Source organism: Ceratotherium simum, chromosome 39, assembly GCF_057802395.1.
Source record: "Ceratotherium simum simum isolate JZ-2026a chromosome 39, ASM5780239v1, whole genome shotgun sequence".
Taxonomy (NCBI): Eukaryota; Metazoa; Chordata; class Mammalia; order Perissodactyla; family Rhinocerotidae; genus Ceratotherium; species Ceratotherium simum.
In genome coordinates this window covers 4,592,149-4,610,175 of record NC_141938.1, presented here as the reverse complement: position 1 = coordinate 4,610,175, position 18,027 = coordinate 4,592,149, and the positions used below count along the sequence as shown (strand labels likewise).

The window sequence follows — 18,027 nt, the reverse complement described above, 5'->3', positions numbered from 1 at the left end:
GCCAAATCTTGATCTCCCACACTAGCAAGAGGGAAGTTGGCTGACTCATGTCCAAAAGAACCATCTTAAGGGGGCACAAAATCTTACAGCAGTTATATAGGCCATTGGGTTATTGGGGAGGCGGTTAGGAATGGTGACCTTCTGGTGTTACAGACTGGGAGTGCCACACCAGATCTTTCCGTTTTCACTGATGATAGCTATCAGCATAGACTCTCTGTTCGGGCGTCATCACATTCCTAAGGAACTCAAAAAAGCAGTTATCATCTTCTCGCAGCTGGGAGGCACATGGGCAAGCAGGGGTCGTAAAATCTACAGAGCAGTTAGATCTCCTGGAGGGCGCACATCCAGCTGGGTTAGTTTGTCAGAGGTCATTCAAAGTTATAATCGAGTTTTTCTTTTCTACAATATGGCTTCCCTCATGTCAACCTTGTCTTGAGCCGGTATCAGTTCCATGAGTGACACTGCAGTCTTACACCAAGCCCTTGACCCCTAGAAGACATGAGACCCTCTTGTTCCAGCGTGGCCTGGCCTGGGCCACCCTCTTGTCTGTACTTGCTCCTCCTTGAAACTGACTCAGGAATTCCATGTGCACACCTGTCACCATGCGTTCATAAAGGGGGGGAACAACAGTGTCAGTCCCAGGCCTGGAAAACGTTCTGTTTAAATGTAAATGACTCAGGCGGGGACAGGTTAGCACCCACCGGGCAGAAGCTGGTTCCACGGAGCAAGGCACCCTCCTGCTCAGCAGTCACTCAGGGCTGAGGGGGCGTGGCCTTTGGTAACTGTCCAATCAGGGGCGCCACTGGGACAAGTGGGTGGGACGATGCATCACAGCAGCATGGAAGTCCCTTCTGTGTCCGGCCTAGATGGGGATGGTCAGTCACCTGCCGTGAATAGTCCCTGGTGGCTCTGTCACAGCGTCTGTCACGCTGTGATCTGCACTGGCCGGGGGAGTCATAGGAAGGACGCAGGGGACCCGGGAGACTAGAAATGGTGAGTGTGCGGCCCCGGGTGAGGACCCGGGGAGGAGGGCTGGTCGGAACCGGCCGTGGCGGGACCGGCCTCCCCGCGGTCACCTCCGAGTCCGCGGACCCGAGTCCGCGGGGGCGCCGCCCGGACCTCAGTCCCCTCCGGCCGCAGCGTGGGGGCCGGGCCAGCGGCCGGGACTCTGGGCGACATGTCTGTCACTGCACGTGGTGACTTCAGCCCCGGAGCCTCCCTGGACAGCCCTGAGCTACAGCCCTGAATCTTCTCAGATTGTACGGTGACCGCGGGGAGGCTCATCAGGAACAATAGTGACTCCGTGTCCAGGGTTCCTGTGTGAGAGGAGCTGTGGGGTCCCCAATTCCTCCTTTCTCTCCAGAGGGCTCCCATTTTCTCCTGAGTTTTCCAAATGTTTGGGGAGCAGGCTCTCAAATCCATGATTCTCTCTCCACAGCCCAGCTTTTCCTAGAACTGACAATAAATCCCTGAATTTTCAGATCTCTCCCCACATTCCCAAAGCCAGCTGCCCGTCACTGAACTGCAGCGTCATTATCAACTATGCACCTTTCGTGGCGCATTTCAAACAGACCCAATATTTCTACTATTTCTCATTATTCCCCAGAGCCATGGGTGACTTTTTTTTTAACGATTATATTTGTCAGGATATTTTACATTAGAAGACAGCAGAAAATAACCACCTGGAACTACACTGCATGAAATCCTGTGCGAGAGTCTCCCCCCAGGATCCTTCTGGGCACAGACATCCTGTGGGAAGTCATTTGGGTGGAGGGTCCTCTTGAGAAACTTTCCTGAGTGATCTGTCCCGTCAGTCTTCCCCTCACTGGGTTGTGACCTTGAAAATATTTACTCACTTATTTAAGTCTCCATTTTTCAATAGGGGTAAAGTGTATTTAATCAACTGAGTTTGAAATGCAGTATAAAATATTTCCAAGCTAGTAAGAAAGAGGTGAATTCCAAAAAATAAAATATTCCTGCATTGCATTCCATTTGTTAAGAATTCTGATTTCACTCTTTCTTCCTCTGAGTGTGTGTAGTAAGTTTCTGAGGGCCATATTTACTTTTGGGTGTTTTCAAATGAAACTCCAGGGCTTAGACATGCAGACCACAAATGTCCAAGTGTGATTAATTATTTACAAACCAATTTCTTGCCATCGAAATAATAATTAACTGTCATCTTTTTTTTCTAAAAGGAATAGATATTTGGGGTTTTCTGGTTGAACTAGTAAAAGTGCCTTACAATTTTCTTCCCTCCTTTTTACATAAAGGATGCGTTTAAATGGTTTTGCTGGATTGTTCAAACACTGGGTTTGCATCATTTAAAGTATCAGTGGTGTTCTAAAGCAACTCTGGTGAGGAGGAGACCCAGTAGTCATTGACCAAAGCTAAGGCCCCCTTGGGCCTGCACAGGGAAGGACTTGAAGGCCCAGTTGTTCTTCCTCGAGAGCCTCCCCCTGCAGGTGTCCTGCCTGCTCACACCCCCCCATGGAAGGAGCCTCTATACTGAGAGGAGCTGCAGAGCCCTGGAAAGCTGGCGGTGCACGTGCTCATGGGAAGAGGAGGGGGTTGATCTCCTTTCTTAGATTGTGGTTGTGGTTCCTTAGGCCTAGACAGTTTTAGATGTTATGTTTGAATTTTGAACCCACAGTGTAACTTCAATGAGAGCATAATTTGTGCACATTGAGAAAGTCTGTGAAGATCAGGTGTTCTGTCCTGTGGACAAAGAGTTCATTAATTTGGGAGTTCATTTGGGTCAGAACCTGCAACTGAATCCAACTGAGTTTTCCTGATTGTGGGAAGGGCAGCCTGAGAGAGGGAGCATGTGCATTATTCCCTGGGGAGGGGAGGGCGTGTGGAGCTCCCAGAGTTCACTCCTGTGGCTGCTCAGGTGCCCCACCCCCCTCCACCAGGGACTGACCCACTCCAGGGGTTCTATCTTGACTGAGAGGGCCTAGACCCCAAGTTTGGGAACATGGTTAACTTTCCAAGTGTGAGTTTTCCTTTTGACCTGTAGGCAAGCAGGCTGCTTCTATAAGCTGATTTGAATATTTGTGTTTCCTTGGATTCCTTTATGAACTGAAGATTGCAGCCCTCTGATTCTGGTTTCATTTGCCCTTGGGGTTTTAAAATGTAAGTTGATTGAGTTATGATGTGAGTAAGGGAAGAAAATTGTGGAACCAAATGGAAGTTTTGTTACATTTAGGCAAGAGAACCTCAAGATGTGAGATGGGTTTATTTAAGCTCTCAGGTACATATCATTTTTGTTGTTGTTGTTGTTTTTTGGTTTTGGTGAGGAAGATTAGCCCTGAGCTAACATCTGTGCCCGTCTTCCTCTATTTTGGATGTGGGTCACTGCCACAGCATGGCTTGACGAGTGGTGTGGGTCCATGCCCAGGATCCAAACCTGCAAACCTCAGGCTGGCAAAGCAGAGCATGCTGAACTTAACCAGCAGGCATGGGGCCAGCCCCATATTCCAGTTTTAGGTCAGTTTTTGTGTGTCCATGTCCCTAGAAAGTTTTGATATTTAAAAGGATATAGTATTCCTAAGGCAAATGAATTCCTATTTTAATGTATTCAAGGAAAGAGCACTTGAGTTTCTATTTTCATTGATATGAAGAAACAGGTCAAATCTTCTGTAAATCTTTAAAATTCCTAGTTTATGTCAGGGCTTAATTGCAAACCCCTAATGCATTATAATATACTACTCCATCCTGATAATATCCCCAGTGTAAATATAGTGGACTGACAAACTATAATGTCCTTTATCCTTTCTGTTGGAAAGGGATTTGTAAATTTTTTATGGTTTATAGTTTTATATCTATTAGTGTTTAATGGACTAAATCTTGAGGTGGTTTCCTATGTAGAAATGTTAAAATTAAATTAAATTTTCACCAAAAGTTATTTAAAAATAATGATCAAGCATCAGGAAATATAGTGTATATAAATTTCTCTCCTTATTCTAAATAAATAATGCATGGGAAGGTTTAAAAAATTCCTGAGAGGAAACTAACTTAAAAAGACTCCCTGCCTGTGTATCCTGCCCCCCTCCTCTGCTCTCACTCCAGCCCCGCTCAAATGACCAGTTTTGGAGAACTGCTTCATCCTCCTGTTAGTGTTTATATAAAAACAAGCCAGTGTGAATGCCTATTTTTCTTACACTGTCTGTTCTTGTAATGAGTGCCCAGGGTCCACATATTTGGTGTTTGGCTTCTGAACACTTAAGCCTCACCCCTCCCTTTCCCCTAGGCCTTCTTGTCTGGACGGGCTGATGAGAAAGCCTGGAGGCTCCTGCACTGTGAGCTGCTGCTTGCTGGGCAGCTCCTCCTGTGAGCTGTGCTGCCCTGTGTGCACTGTTGACTCCAGCAAACCTGGATTCTAATTACAGGGGGTTCCAAGTTGGCAGTTTGGGAAATTCTTGGCGGTTTTCCTCGACTTTGGGAGCAGGCATACAGGAATGAGGCCGTCAGTCCATATCTTGAGTGGAATCCGTCTGTGTGTTTGGAGTGAAGGTGAGACGGAGGATGGAGTTACCTTGACATTAGCAGGAGCCTGGGGTTATATGGATGATTATACCCTGTGAATGAGCTGAGCCCATCAGATGGTCACTTCCTAAAGAGCAGTCATTGCAGAGAGGAAGAAGAGACAGGAAAATACAGTCAGTAGGTAGCAACATTAGAGAGGGCTCACCAGGACCCCTAAGTAACTCTGCTGCTGTGGCCAGCCCTGCATCTATTACAACAAAGATCCCGACTCTCTGGGTTGTGGTGACAACACCCACAGTCTGAGTTGGGTGCAGCAAAGAGATTAGTTCAAACCCGACTTAAGCCTGGGTTCCTTAAACTCTATAAAGCAACCAATTGTCATGGAGGAGGCCTCTAACCCTGATGGCAGTGACTGAGGCTCTCAGGAGGAGGACCTCAAGTTGTCCATAGGTTTCTGATGAAGAAATCTGCCCTGGTGCCACATTATATGCCATTAGAGCTGCAATTATCTCCAGGTACTGAGATTTCTTGAACATAGAGGGGCTCACAAGCACTGAGCATGTGACCCTCTACTGAGTTGCCTATAGTGCCTTTGGCTCTGCAGAGCGCACCCTGCCAGCTCTGCCTGGTGACTGACACATGTTTGTGATATGATGGAGCATAACCTTGGCCCTGCAACTGATGCCACCTGCAGGAGGAGAATGGCATTTCTTTCTTCAGTTCATTGAAAGATGACTAGGGTAATAGAAGGGGTTCACCCCTCTCCCAGACACCTTGGTTCCCTGGGTAGTTCCTTGGGGTTAACTGAATGCACAGCACTGAGGAGTGCATAGACTTGAAGGATGACAGTACACATTCATACGTGATGGAGCTCAGTGGAGAGTTCCTGTTCCTCATCCCTTAATTGGGACATCCCTGATGACCCAAACCCGAGGGTCACCACATCTAACCAAACATCAGGCAGTCATCTTACTCCTGGCCAAACATTGGCCTCATCTGCATATTTTCACAAAGTCTTGGATGATTGTCTAAGAGATGCCCCTTTGTGCTAAAAGAATTTTGATAATCTCTTGACCCAGAGATACTCAAAATAGAAATCAAGGTAACACTTGTCTGTACATTACTAGGTCTACAATACGAGGACTCACCAGGACACTCATTATCCTGGTGTTGGAGGATATAGGTTCTATCCTATAGGTCGGAGTTCTGACACTACTGACAGTAACCATGGCACTTCTCAGAGAATACAGTGCCCTGCTCTCCAACAAGGCATTCGATGCAAGTTCCACCTCCCGTATGGGTCCCAGCCTCACAGAGCACCATACTGGCTTATTGAAATATGTTGAAGTCAGTTGAATGAGAGATGTGTTGTTTCCTTCAGCAGGGGTGAATTATAATGACTCTGTCTTCATCTTTTTCTTGAAAGATTTCAGGGTTTACAGAAAAATTGATCAGAATTTACAGAGAGTTACACATGACTCTTCTCTTTGCCTCTGCACAGTTTACACTCTCTTTCACATTTTGTATTACTGTGGTACAATTGTTACAATTTCCAATCCCACATTGATGCATTTCTGTGCCCAGTGTACATTAGCATTGACTCTTTGTGTTATACAATGTACGGGTTTTGGCAAATGTATAATGACATGGATCCATCATTCCCGTATCATAGAGTGTAGTTTCACTTCCCTACAACTCCTCTGTGCTCCACCTCTTGATTCATCCCTCCCCCAACCCCCAAATTCTTCACAACCAGTGATCTTTCTACTGGCTCACGCTTTGTCTTTTCCAGAATGTCATATACTTGGAATCATACACTACATAGCCTTGTCACATTGGCTTCTTTCCCTTCGCAATATAATTTTAAGGTTCCTCCGTGTGTTTTCATGGCTTGATACCTCATTTCTTTTTATCACTGAACAGTATTTCATTGTATGGATGCCCCAGTAATTGTTTTTTCTATTTGACTCTTGAAGGACATTTTGCTTAAAACTCTAACTCTTGCCAATTGTGAACAAAGCGCCTATAAACATTCATGTGTAGGTTTTGTGTGAACATAATGTTTCAACTCATTTGGACAAATACCAAGGAGTGTGATTGCTGGATCTTACTCTATGTAGTAACAGTGTATTTTTATTTGAAAGAAAGTTCCTGTCTGTCATTGTGGGTGTACCAAATTCCGCTTTCACCAGCAATGACTGAGGATTACCTGTAGCTTTGCTTCTTCACTCATAGTTGGTGTTCTGAGTGTTTTGAGTTTTACTCATTTAACAAGTGTTTAATGGTCCCTCATTGTTGTTTTATTTGCAATTTCCTAGTGACATTTGATGTGGAGCATGTGAAAATAAGCATATTGCTTATTTCCCATCTATATATCTTCTTCAGTGAGAAGTCTGTTCAGATTTTTTCTCACTCTTTAATTGGGTTGTTTGTCTTCTGACTGATGAGTTTTAAGAATTCTTTGGATATTTCACATACCATTTATCCAATCAGTGTTTTACAAAGATTTTCTCTCACTGTGTTAATTGTGTTGTTATTCTCCTAACACTGTCTTTCTCAGAGCTTTCTCAGAGTGGTTTTTCATTTTAATGAAGTAAATTTTTTTTCTTTTGTGGACCTTGCTTTTTGGTTTTTTATCTAAAAATTCATCTCCAAACCCAGGGCCATCTATATTTTCTCCTATGTTACCTTCTAGGAGTTTATTCCTTTAGCATTTTACATTTAGATCTGTCATGTGTTTTGACTTAATTTTTGTGAAAGCTGTAAGGCCCGTGTCTACATTCCTTTCGTGTGTGTGTGTTTGCATGTGGATTTCCATTATTTCCACCACTGTTTGTTTAAAAGACTTTCTTTTTCATTTTCCCTTCCTTCTTTGTCAAAGATCAATTGACTGTATCTGTTTGGATCCCTAAGGAAAACCATTGACATGTATTCTTCCACCTTACTATACTCTCTTATTAATTCCATGAGTTATTTCTGTTGTTGTGAGTTCTTTCAGATGTTTCACAGAGACAATCATGTCATATGGAACAAATGTTATAAATTTAGCTACAGGTTTTGTGAAGATGTTCTTTCTCAAGTGGAAGTTGCCTTCTATTACTAGTTTCTTATCATAAATGGATGTTGGATTTTATCAAATGGTTTTTTATTTTCTTTCCCTCCTCCTTTCCTTTCTGATATTAGTAATTTCTGTTTTCCCTCTTTTCTTTGCTATCTTGACTAGATGTTTATCAATTTTATTAGTATTATCAAGGAACCAGCTTTATTTGTTTGAATTTTCTGCATGGATTTCCCACAATGACATTGATTTCTTTTCTTTTTTTTTTTTTTTTTGTGAGGAGATCAGCTCTGAGCTAACATCCATGCCAATCCTCCTCTTTTTTTGCTGAGGAAGACTGGCCCTGAGCTAACATCCATTGCCAATCCTCCTTTTTTTTTTCCTCCCCAAAGCCCCAGTAGATAGTTGTATGTTATAGTTGCACATCCTTCTAGTTGCTGTATGTGGGATGCCGCCTCAGCATGGCCGGACAGGCGGTGCATCGGTGCACGCCCAGGATCTGAACCTAGGCTGCCAGCAGCGGAGCACGCGCACTTAACTGCTAAGCCACGGGGCGGCCCATTCTTTTCTAATTTTTATTATTTATTTTATTGTGCTTACTTTGGGTTTAATTTGTTCTTTATTTTATTGTTTCCTAAGGTAGATGCTTATATTATTGATTAGACATCTCTGGTTTTTACAGGGTATTTCTTCAATGGCAGAAATTTCCCTCTAGGTACTGCTTTTGCTGCATCCAAGAACATTTCATATGTTATGTTTTTATTTTGTTTAGTTCAAAATAGTTTTTTATTTCTCTTTAGACTTCTTTATCGATCCTATATATTATTTCGACATGTGATATTGAATCTCCATGTATTGGGGCAGTTTCTAACCATCTTGCCGTTATTGACTTCTAGATGAATGCTTATGTGGTTTGAGAGCATATTCTGTATGATTTCTGTTTTTTCAAGTTTATTAAGGTGTGCTTTATGTCCTAGAATGTGGTTTGTCTTGGTGAATGTTCCATGTGAACTTGAAAAGAAAGTATGTTCTGCTGTTGTATATGAATTATCCCATGGATTACAATGAAATCCAGTTGTTTCACAGTGTTGTTCAGTTCACCTGTGTCCGTCTTCTCTTCCTGCCTACTGAAATCTATAATTTGTGATAAAGAATGTTGATTTCTACAGCTGTAACACTGGATTCATGTATTTCTCCTTGCATTCTATCAGTTCTTGTCTCATATATTTTGCCCCTCTGTTGTTATGCAGGTACACATGAAGCATTGCTGTGCCTTCTTGGAGAGTAGACTTCTTTATCAATATCTAATGCCCCTCTCTATCTCTGAACTTTCCTTGGTTTGTAATATGCATTCTCTATAATTCATATACCTATGGCAGCTTTCTTTTGAATAGTGTTGGCACGGTCTGTTATACTCCATCCCTTTACACTTCATCTATCTGTGTCTTTATACTTGCAATTGGGGTCTTGTAGAGAACATATAATTGTATTTTTTGAAATCTAATGTTACTGTGTCTTTCAATTATATTGAGAGTATTGATGATTAAAGTGGTTATTGATACAGTTGGATTAATATTTACCAAAAGCTTTACAATTTTCCATTTTTTCCCTTGATGTTTGTTTCTTTTGGTCTTCCACCTTTTTTCTGCCTTCTCTGGCTGAAATTGAGCATTTATTTATTTATTTATTTTTTTATTTTTTGGGGTGCTAACTAGACTTTTTTGTTCAGACTTTATTTTTTAGAGCAGCACTTTTAGGTTCACTGCAAAATTGGGCAGAAGATACAGAGATTTCCCATATATTCCATGCCCCCACACATGCATAGCCTCCCCCACTGTCAACCAGAGTAGTACATTTGTTACAATTGATGAACTTACACTGACACATGATTATCACCCAAAGTCCATAGTTTATGTTAGGGTTCAGTCTTGGTGTTGTATGAAATTGAGCATTTACTCTGATGGTTTTTTTCTCCTCTCATCATATTACCTACAGACTTTTATTTATTTATTTATTTATTTTGTGAGGAAGATCAGCCCTGAGCTAACATCCATGCTAATCCTCCTCTTTTTGCTGAGGAAGACTGGCTCTGAGCTAACATCTATTGCCAATCCTCCTCCTTCTTTTTTTTTTCCCCCAAAGCCCCAGTAGATAGTTGTATGTCATAGCTGCACATCCTTCTAGTTCGTGTATGTGGGCCGCCGCCTCACCATGGCTGGAGAAGCGGTGCGCCGGTGCACGCCCAGGATCTGAACCCGGGCCTCCAGTAGCGGAGTGCGAGCACTTAACCGCTAAGCCACGGGGCCGGCCCTTACCTACACATTTTGATAAAACATTTTTTAAAGGTTGCCCTTGAGTTTTCAGCATACATTTACAACTAACCCACCTCCTCTGCCAAATAACACTCTACCACTTCTCTGTTATGCAGGTTCCTCTTAACACACTAGTCCCAATTTCTCCTTCCCTGTCATTTGTCACATTGCTGTCATTTTTATTTCACTTGTCCATAAGCCTCTCATTACAAAATACATTGTTGCTAATGTTATTTTAAACAAAGCATCACCTGTTATATTAATTATAAGAAATATAAATATATTTTACCTTCATTTTTTCATTTTATGAAAAATTTTTATCATTTACATTGTTTCTGATAAATTTTTGAACATTTTATTCAAAGTAGGTGTACTCATGACAAATTTCCTCAATTTTTGTCTCAGAAAGTCCTTATTTCTCCTTTATTGTTGAAGGACAATTTTTCTTTACAGAGAATTCTAGGAGACTGTTTTTTTTATTTTCAGAACTTTAAATATTTCACTCTGCTCTGCACTGGCTTGCATGGTTTTTGAAAAGAAGTCCAATTTAATTCAGATCTTTGTTTCTTTATACCTAAGATGTATTTCTTCTCTGGCACTTCTCACTGTATTGCCTGTCATTGATTTTTCTCTAGTTTGAATATGATATCCTTGGGTGTGCACTTTTAGTTTATCATGTTCAGTGTTCTCTGAGCTTCCTGGATGTACTTTTTGCCAGCTATCATTAATTTTAGTAGATTTTGGTGATTATTACTTCACTTGTTTCTTCTCTTTCTTTCTGTCTTTCTTTTCCTTCAGATGTCCCCATTATGTATATTTTAAAATTTCTGTTAAAGAGAGTTGTCCTAGGCTTCATGGGTATCATCTGCTGTCTTTTTTGTTATTTTTGCCCTTGCATTAGACTTTGGTGAAATGGATTTTTTGTTTAATACAGATCTTCCTAAGAAGAGACTATCTGGCATATAATTCGAAAAGCTGTCCTTTTTTTCTCTTTTCCAATTTTAGATACACCATTTTGCCCTGTGACCTCAAGACTCTCATGGATCTAAGAATAATTGTTGATTTCAAGTTTGTTCATTTTCTTCCTGTTAGGTCAAGAATGACAGTTCTAACTTCCGTAACTGCAGCATCAGAAGGTGGCAATGCCTGATCTAGAGTGGCTGGTCAGTAAACACTTCTTCTTGAAGTTGGGGAATAGAGATTTTATGTACTTTTAGAGGAAACCACTGTTAAGTCCTTCACAATTTTATAATCATGGGCAAATTTACCATCAAAACGTTTTGGACTTCAATGAACTCCCTTGCAATCTGTAGTTTTTAGCCTGCCCCTCAAGCCCAACAAGTATCAGACACACGGTTAGTATTTGACCAGAAAGAGTTCTTATGGCACATTATTGTCTCAGTATGTGTTGTATAAATTGGTGGGAGGTAGCCTTGAGTCACTTGAGTATAGAGATTTTATGGTCTAAGTTGTCATGCCGCCTTCCTTTTGTCTGAGAACTATCTTCCAAATAATATTTGAGCCCATCAAATCATACAGAGAGAGAATGGAAGACCTGAGTCTACAATGAATATTACACAAGTTAAAAGCAACGATTCTCCGTAAGAATATTTACATTCAGCCAGCTGCATCTGATTACCTGTAATGAACTAGAGTACTCCAAGACAATGTCTCCTGCTGGGCTTTGTTACAAGTTTGATTTCTACAGGCCTCCTGGACTCTCTGTTTGATGATGAGACTAGAAAAGAAGGCTTCTAGTAGTTTATTATGTTTTCATTTATTGAAACCTCATGCAGATTTGACCCTCTGTCTCATGAAGTGCTGTAATTGGTGAGTAATAAAGAAGATAAAAGAATTTTTCTCAAAATAAATCATTAGTCTTAAATGATAATATTTGTTTTATTTGTATAGTATTTCTGTCATTTCCCAACATGTTCTGGACCTTGCCATTAGAGAGAAATATGATGTAATATGATCACAGTAAAATGTGTAAATAATTTCCATCTGTTCATAAAGCTTTTAGTTTGATGAGGAAGTGTATACAGAAAAACTGAGTTTTTGACAATCATGGCATAGAATAAATGCTTGGAGATAAGAGAATCATATGTAAGTAAATTTCCTACAAATGGAGTATAGATCCTCACTGCTGTCAGTCTTATGCATTCTATTCTATACATGTTTGTAATGTTTTAGGACTCAGTGGCTATTGAGGATGTGACTCTGATCTTCACTGCAGAGGAGTGGGCTTTACTGGATCCTTTACAGAAGAAACTCTACAGAGATGTGATGTGGGAAACTTGCAGGAACCTGGCCTCAATAGGTAAGAATGAGGACATTCTTTCACACTGTCAATCAGAGAAGAAGTGTTAGTTGTCCATTAACATTGTTCCAAGATATAGAATGTGGAAAGTGGAGAGGTTGGTAAAAACAAACAAACAAAAAAAAAACTAGAAATTGTCATAGCTCATCATGGACTTATTATTTTTTGTGTGTGTGTGAGGAAGATCAGCCCTGAGCTAATATCCATGCCAATCCTCCTCTTTTTGCTGAGGAAGACCAGCCCTGAGCTAACATATATTGCTAATCCTCCTCCATTTTTTCCCTTTTTCTCCCCAAAGCCCCAGTAGATAGCTGTATGTCATAGTTGCACGTCTTTCTAGTGCTGTATGTGGGACGCCGCCTCAGCATGGCCAGAGAAGCGGTGCGTCGGTGCGCACCCGGGATCCGAACCCAGGCCACCAGCAGCGGAGTGCACGCACTTAACCGCTAAGCCACAGGGCCGGCCCCCATCATGGACTTAAAATCTAAAAATTTTTCTATAGGGGTTGGCCCTGTGGCACAGCAGTTAAGTGCATGCGTTCCGCTGCTGGAGGCCCGGGTTCAGATCCCGGGCGCGCACCAACACACTGCTTGTCAGGCCATGCTCTGGTGGCATTCCACATAAAGTGAAGGAAGACAGGCACAGATGTTAGCTCACGGCTAGTCTTCCTCAGCAAAAAGAGGAAGATTGGCATGGATGTTAGCTCAGGGCTGATCTTCCTCACAAAAAAATAAAAATAAACAAAAATTAAAAAAAAATATTGGGCCGGCCCCGTGGCTTAGCAGTTAAGTGCGTGCACTCTGCTGCTGGCGGCCCGGGTTCAGATCCCAGGTGCGCACCGACACACTGCTTCTCCGGCCATGCTGAGGCCGCGTCCCACATACAGCAACTAGAAGGATGTGCAGCTATGACATACAACTATCTACTGTGTCTTTGGGGGGAAAAATAAAAAAATAAATAAATAAATAAACATTTTTCTATAACTTTAATACTTTGAAATTAACTTTCTGGCTCTGCACTTCAGGAAAAACATGGGAAGATCATGATATTGAAGATCAATACAGGAACCAGGGGAGAAAACTGAGGTGCGGCACACTCAAAATAGAAAGCAGCATGTCACATGAGAATCCTGGTATCTTATGAAATTTAAAAGAAGGAAACAAAACAAATAACCCTCGTTTCAAATTTAGCTATTCTTAGAAAATTTCTCCAAACATGCCTTGTGAAATGTAATGTAGAGGTTCATTTATTGCAAAATAGTTCACTTGCAAGTAGTATTAATGAACCCCATCTATGAATATCACTGTTTGGATAATAGCAAGGGATCAATTTCCAAGAAATCAGACTAGGCAAAAAAACCTAGACTTTTCCTATAAATCATAATAAATATAACAGTATAAAATCACTAAGAAAGAAATAATTAATAATGTGCTTCTCATTTGTTACAGAAATCATATGGTAGAGAGACTCTGAAAGTGAAGATGATAGTCAATGTGGAGAAAATTTCAGCCTTATTCCAAATCTCAATCTGAATAAAAAAACTACATGGGCTAAACCATGTGAATGCAGTGCATGTGGAAAAGCCTTCATGCATCATTCATCCCTTAATAGGCATGTTGGATGTCACACTGAACACAAACCATGTGACTATCAAAAATATGGAGAGATGCCATGTAAATGTAAAGAGTGTGGAAAGCCTTCACTTTTCCCAGTTATCTCCGAATACATGAAAGAACTCAAACTGGAGATAAACTGTATGAATGTAAAAAATGCAATAAGCATTCACTTCTTCAGTTCTCTATGAAAACATGAAAGAAATCACACTGGAGAGAAACCTCCTGAATGTAAGGAATGTGGGAAAGCCTTCACTTTTCAAGTTTTCTTCAAATACATGAAAGAACTCATACTAAAGAGAAACATGATAAATGTAAAAGATGCAGTAAAGCACTCACTTCTTCACATAATCTTTGAGTACATGAAAGAATTCATACTGGAGAGAAACGCTATGAATGTTAGAAATGTGGGAAAGCCTTCATGAATCCCTCAAGCCTTCCATCACACATAATCTTTCACATTGGAGATGGACCTTATAAATGTAAGGAATGTGGGAAAGCCTTCACTTTTCCCAGTTTTCTTCAAAAACATGGCAGAACTCATGGCAGAGAGAAACCCTATGAATGTAAAAAATGCAGTAAAGCATTCGCTTCTTCCAGTTCTCTTCGACTACATGAAAGAATTCATAACTAAGAGAAACCCTATGAATCTAAGGAATGTGAGAAAGCATTCACTTCTTTCAGATCACTTCAAAAATATGAGTGAAGGGGCCGGCCCCGTGGCTTAGCAGTTAAGTGCATGCGCTCCACTGCTGGCGGCCCGGGTTCGGATCCCGGGCGCGCACCACTTCTCCGGCTATGCTGGGGCCGCGTCCCACACACAGCGACTGGAAGGATGTGCAGCTATGACATACAACTATCTACTGGGGCTTTGGGGGGAAAAAAGAAATAAATAAAAAATCTTAAAAAAAAAAAAAAACAAAAATATGAATGAAGTCACACTGGAGAGAAACTGTGAATGCAAGGAAAGTGGGAAAGCCTTTATTCCTCATCAAAATTTTAAAGGATATGGGAGAATGCACACTAGAGGAAAGACCATGTAAATATGAAGAATGTGGGAAAGCCTTTTGTCATCCCAGTTCTTTCTGAAGACATGAAAAGATTCACTTGATAAAAACCTCTTGAATATAAACAGCATCAGAAAGACTTCAATTGGCCCATATCCTTCTGTGTGAAACTCCCACCAAAAGCAAATATAAATGTAAGTAATATGAGAAAGCTTTATGGAAATTAAATTTTGTATAATGCTGTAGAAAACGTTCAACATGAAAGAGTTATTATAAAACTTTTAAATATATTGTGTTTATCAAGAAACTTTCTTAAAGTGCAACGTTGGATTGTGGATTCCTATTAATTACTTTCAAAAATGAATATTCAGGTGAGAAAATTCTGCAAGTCATCCTTCATCAATAGTAAATAAGATTATTAGGTAGTGCTTTTTTCCTTAAATCAGTTAATATTTTCTCTTTAATTTTTTAAATAATGTTTTAATTGTTCTGTGGGAAGGGGCCATTGAAAAATGACAGTTTGTATTTGGTGGGATTTTCTTACTGGCCTTAATTGCAGTTCCTGGATATGCCTTATCCACTGTATATATTGTACCTTTCTTAGAGAAAGCTCCTTTTTTGGGCTGGTGGGTATAGGAGACTTTCTCTTTTCCATACTATTAAACAGTTGGAATTTGTATATTGCAAGTTTATCAAAGAATATACTTTGCCATGAATTCCTATTTTCATATTTGGGCCTTTGCTCTTTGTCCTTCCTTCTAACTGGTATTTGGTGAATAAACTTTAATTAAGTAGAAGCCTGTGATAGGGCAACAAAGTCTAGAGCTAGACACATCACCCCTATATTGTGTTATGTCTGTGAGGGTAATATTAAGAACTTGATCTTCAACAATCCATCCCTTTTATGGTCCCCTGTTGGAATTCACCAATAGCCTCACTTGCATGACATTTGAAGGCAGAAGCAAACAAGGCATTGGTCAGATTTTGGAGCCACCATACAAGGAGACAGACAGTTACCTGGCTGCTATGAGCACACCATGTTCCAGCCCATTTTCTGGATTCTTTGCCCTTCTAATCAAGAGTATCTTGAAAACCACCAACAACTGTTTGATTTCCATTTTCTTACAGGTATATTTTCCTCTGATGTTTTCACAAGTTTCACATCAAAGATACATTAGAGTTAAGATTTTTCTATGAGGCCTCTTTGTCCACCAGGAAACTAATTCAGACATTTGTGGTTGGGAGTATTCTCTGATTCCCCTCTTCTCTCGGTGACAGCTGTATAAGAAGTTCTAATGTGTATAGGGAACACCTTATACTGTTAATAGTGCTGGTGAGCATGTTTTCTTGATTCACCGTGACATCTGCAGTGGGGCATAAACAGAAGGACCTGGGAGTTTGTTTCTCTGCTGCATTGTGTAGTGGCTGCTCTGACCCAGTTCTTCCATGTGAGAACAATCCCCTTTCTCATGTCAGGAAGACTGTGTTTCCTGTTACTTGTAGCTGAACATGTTCCCTCAATATGTTTTCAATAATATTTGATTGTATGTCATTAAAACTACTTGCATTTCCTTGTGAAATGAATGCTTGTTTTATTGATATATTTTATCACATGTTCTAATCCATCATATGCTAATAAATATAATTTTTGTTTTAATTTCCTCAGATAATATATTAAAATTCATTTTAATTATGGATTTTTCAGATATACATTGCAATTTTCTTCATTTAATTATTATACATCATGAATCAATTTTGTCATGTACATTACAAGTTCAAGTATTTTTTCCTCAGGAAACTGTGTTTTTTATTCTTTTACATTTACAAGTTTTGTCATAAAATTTCTCATTCATTTTTAACCCAAAACTTAAAAACATGGTTTTTTCAGGGCCCTCTTGCCAATGACCTGCAGGTTTGTACCTGCAGTCAAAGAGAGATGTGTAATGGATTCTAATAAGATTGACCACAGTCCCTAAAGGACTGTGAGGTATAACAGTGACAGGGTGCTCAGAAGGACTCCTTCCAAGATTTTGGCCCATGTGTTTTTTTTTTTTTTTTTTTTTTAATTTTTATTTGTTTATTTTTCCCCAAAGCCCCAGTAGATAGTTGTATGTCATAGTTGCACAGCCTTCTAGTTGCTGTATGTGGGACGCGGCCTCAGCATGGCGGGACAAGCGGTGTGTCGGTGCGCGCCCGGGATCCGAACCCAGGCCGCCAGCAGCGCAGCGCGCGCACTTAACTGCTAAGCCACGGGGCCGGCCCGGCCCATGTGTTTTGAAGAAGCCAAGAACAATGTAGTGGAGCTCAAGTTAATTTGTAAGAAGTTCCAGTCAGTCATGTTAATTTAAGAAGGGAAACTTAGTCATCTTTATGATTTGGAATTTTATCTTTTACCATTTTTGTTAGTATGATTATATAATACTTTTAGGCTTTTCTTAGTAATTTTGTAATTTTGATGAAGGAGCTGTATGACGTTTTTCTCTTCAGCAGGATGAGTCTTGGCTTGGCAGTCTTGGGACTTAAGTCTTGGGAATGCAGGCAGCTCCCAGTCATCTGGAACAGCGTTTGCTTTTCCTACTTATTATCAAAACACTGATGTATTTCCTATGGTGTATGAGACACTGTTTACCATGAAGTACTTCAGTGAAAATATGTAAATTCACTTCTTACTATACTGTGTAATATTTTTAATATCTCCTGTATGGCTCAGTTGAGGCCTTTGAGTTTAGGTAAATCATGAGATAATACAAACCTAGCAAGGGAGAAGACAGGACCACTATGCCAATCAAGACTTTCTTTGTCTGAGAATATGCTCTCTGAGCCATCCTTCACATGCCATGCACTATAGAGGCAGTGTACCCAATTTAGCAGAAATAAGGCACAGTAGGATTTGGATATAGCAGCATGAAACAAAGAAGTTCTTGCAGTCCTGGTGCTTATATGTTTGTGGGAAAAGAGATGATTAACAAATAGTAAAGCTTTATTTTATAAGATGGAAATAAAAGCTTTGAAGAAAAGTAACAAACAATATGAGCTAATAGCGAGGCTAAGGTGTGTACATATCTTTTCTATGAGGATAGGAGACTCAATAAGTGAGGATGTCATTATCATTGTTATCTGGGACTTGAGACTTTCTATTGATTTAAACCACAGATATTTGTGCTGTCTTTTTGTTGTTTTTAATGTCATTTGAGAGGATTTTTATTTGCCTTTAAATATTTAAAATGTTATA

The 18,027-nt window shown here is 40.4% G+C and overlaps 1 protein-coding gene across 9 annotated transcripts; it reads left to right on the top strand.

The window, feature by feature from the left end:
* Positions 1 to 861: 861 nt before the first annotated feature.
* Positions 862 to 16,452, top strand: LOC147912116 (zinc finger protein 136-like). Of its 9 annotated transcripts, none has more exons than XR_015550258.1 (6): positions 869 to 993; positions 10,948 to 11,018; positions 11,395 to 11,685; positions 12,049 to 12,175; positions 13,200 to 13,260; positions 13,624 to 16,452. XR_015550258.1 is itself a non-coding variant. In XM_087426027.1 (5 exons), exons 2-5 carry the CDS (start codon positions 10,998 to 11,000, stop codon positions 13,646 to 13,648), a joined length of 234 nt encoding a protein of 77 aa, XP_087282153.1. In that variant the 5' UTR covers positions 873 to 993; positions 10,948 to 10,997; the 3' UTR covers positions 13,649 to 16,452. The 9 variants fall into 9 exon arrangements, 2 of the variants coding, with proteins under 2 accessions (XP_087282153.1, XP_087282154.1); XR_015550260.1 differs by having other exon boundaries at positions 871 to 993; positions 11,652 to 11,685; XR_015550257.1 differs by having other exon boundaries at positions 871 to 993; positions 11,564 to 11,685.
* The last annotated feature ends 1,575 nt before the right edge of the window (positions 16,453 to 18,027 follow it).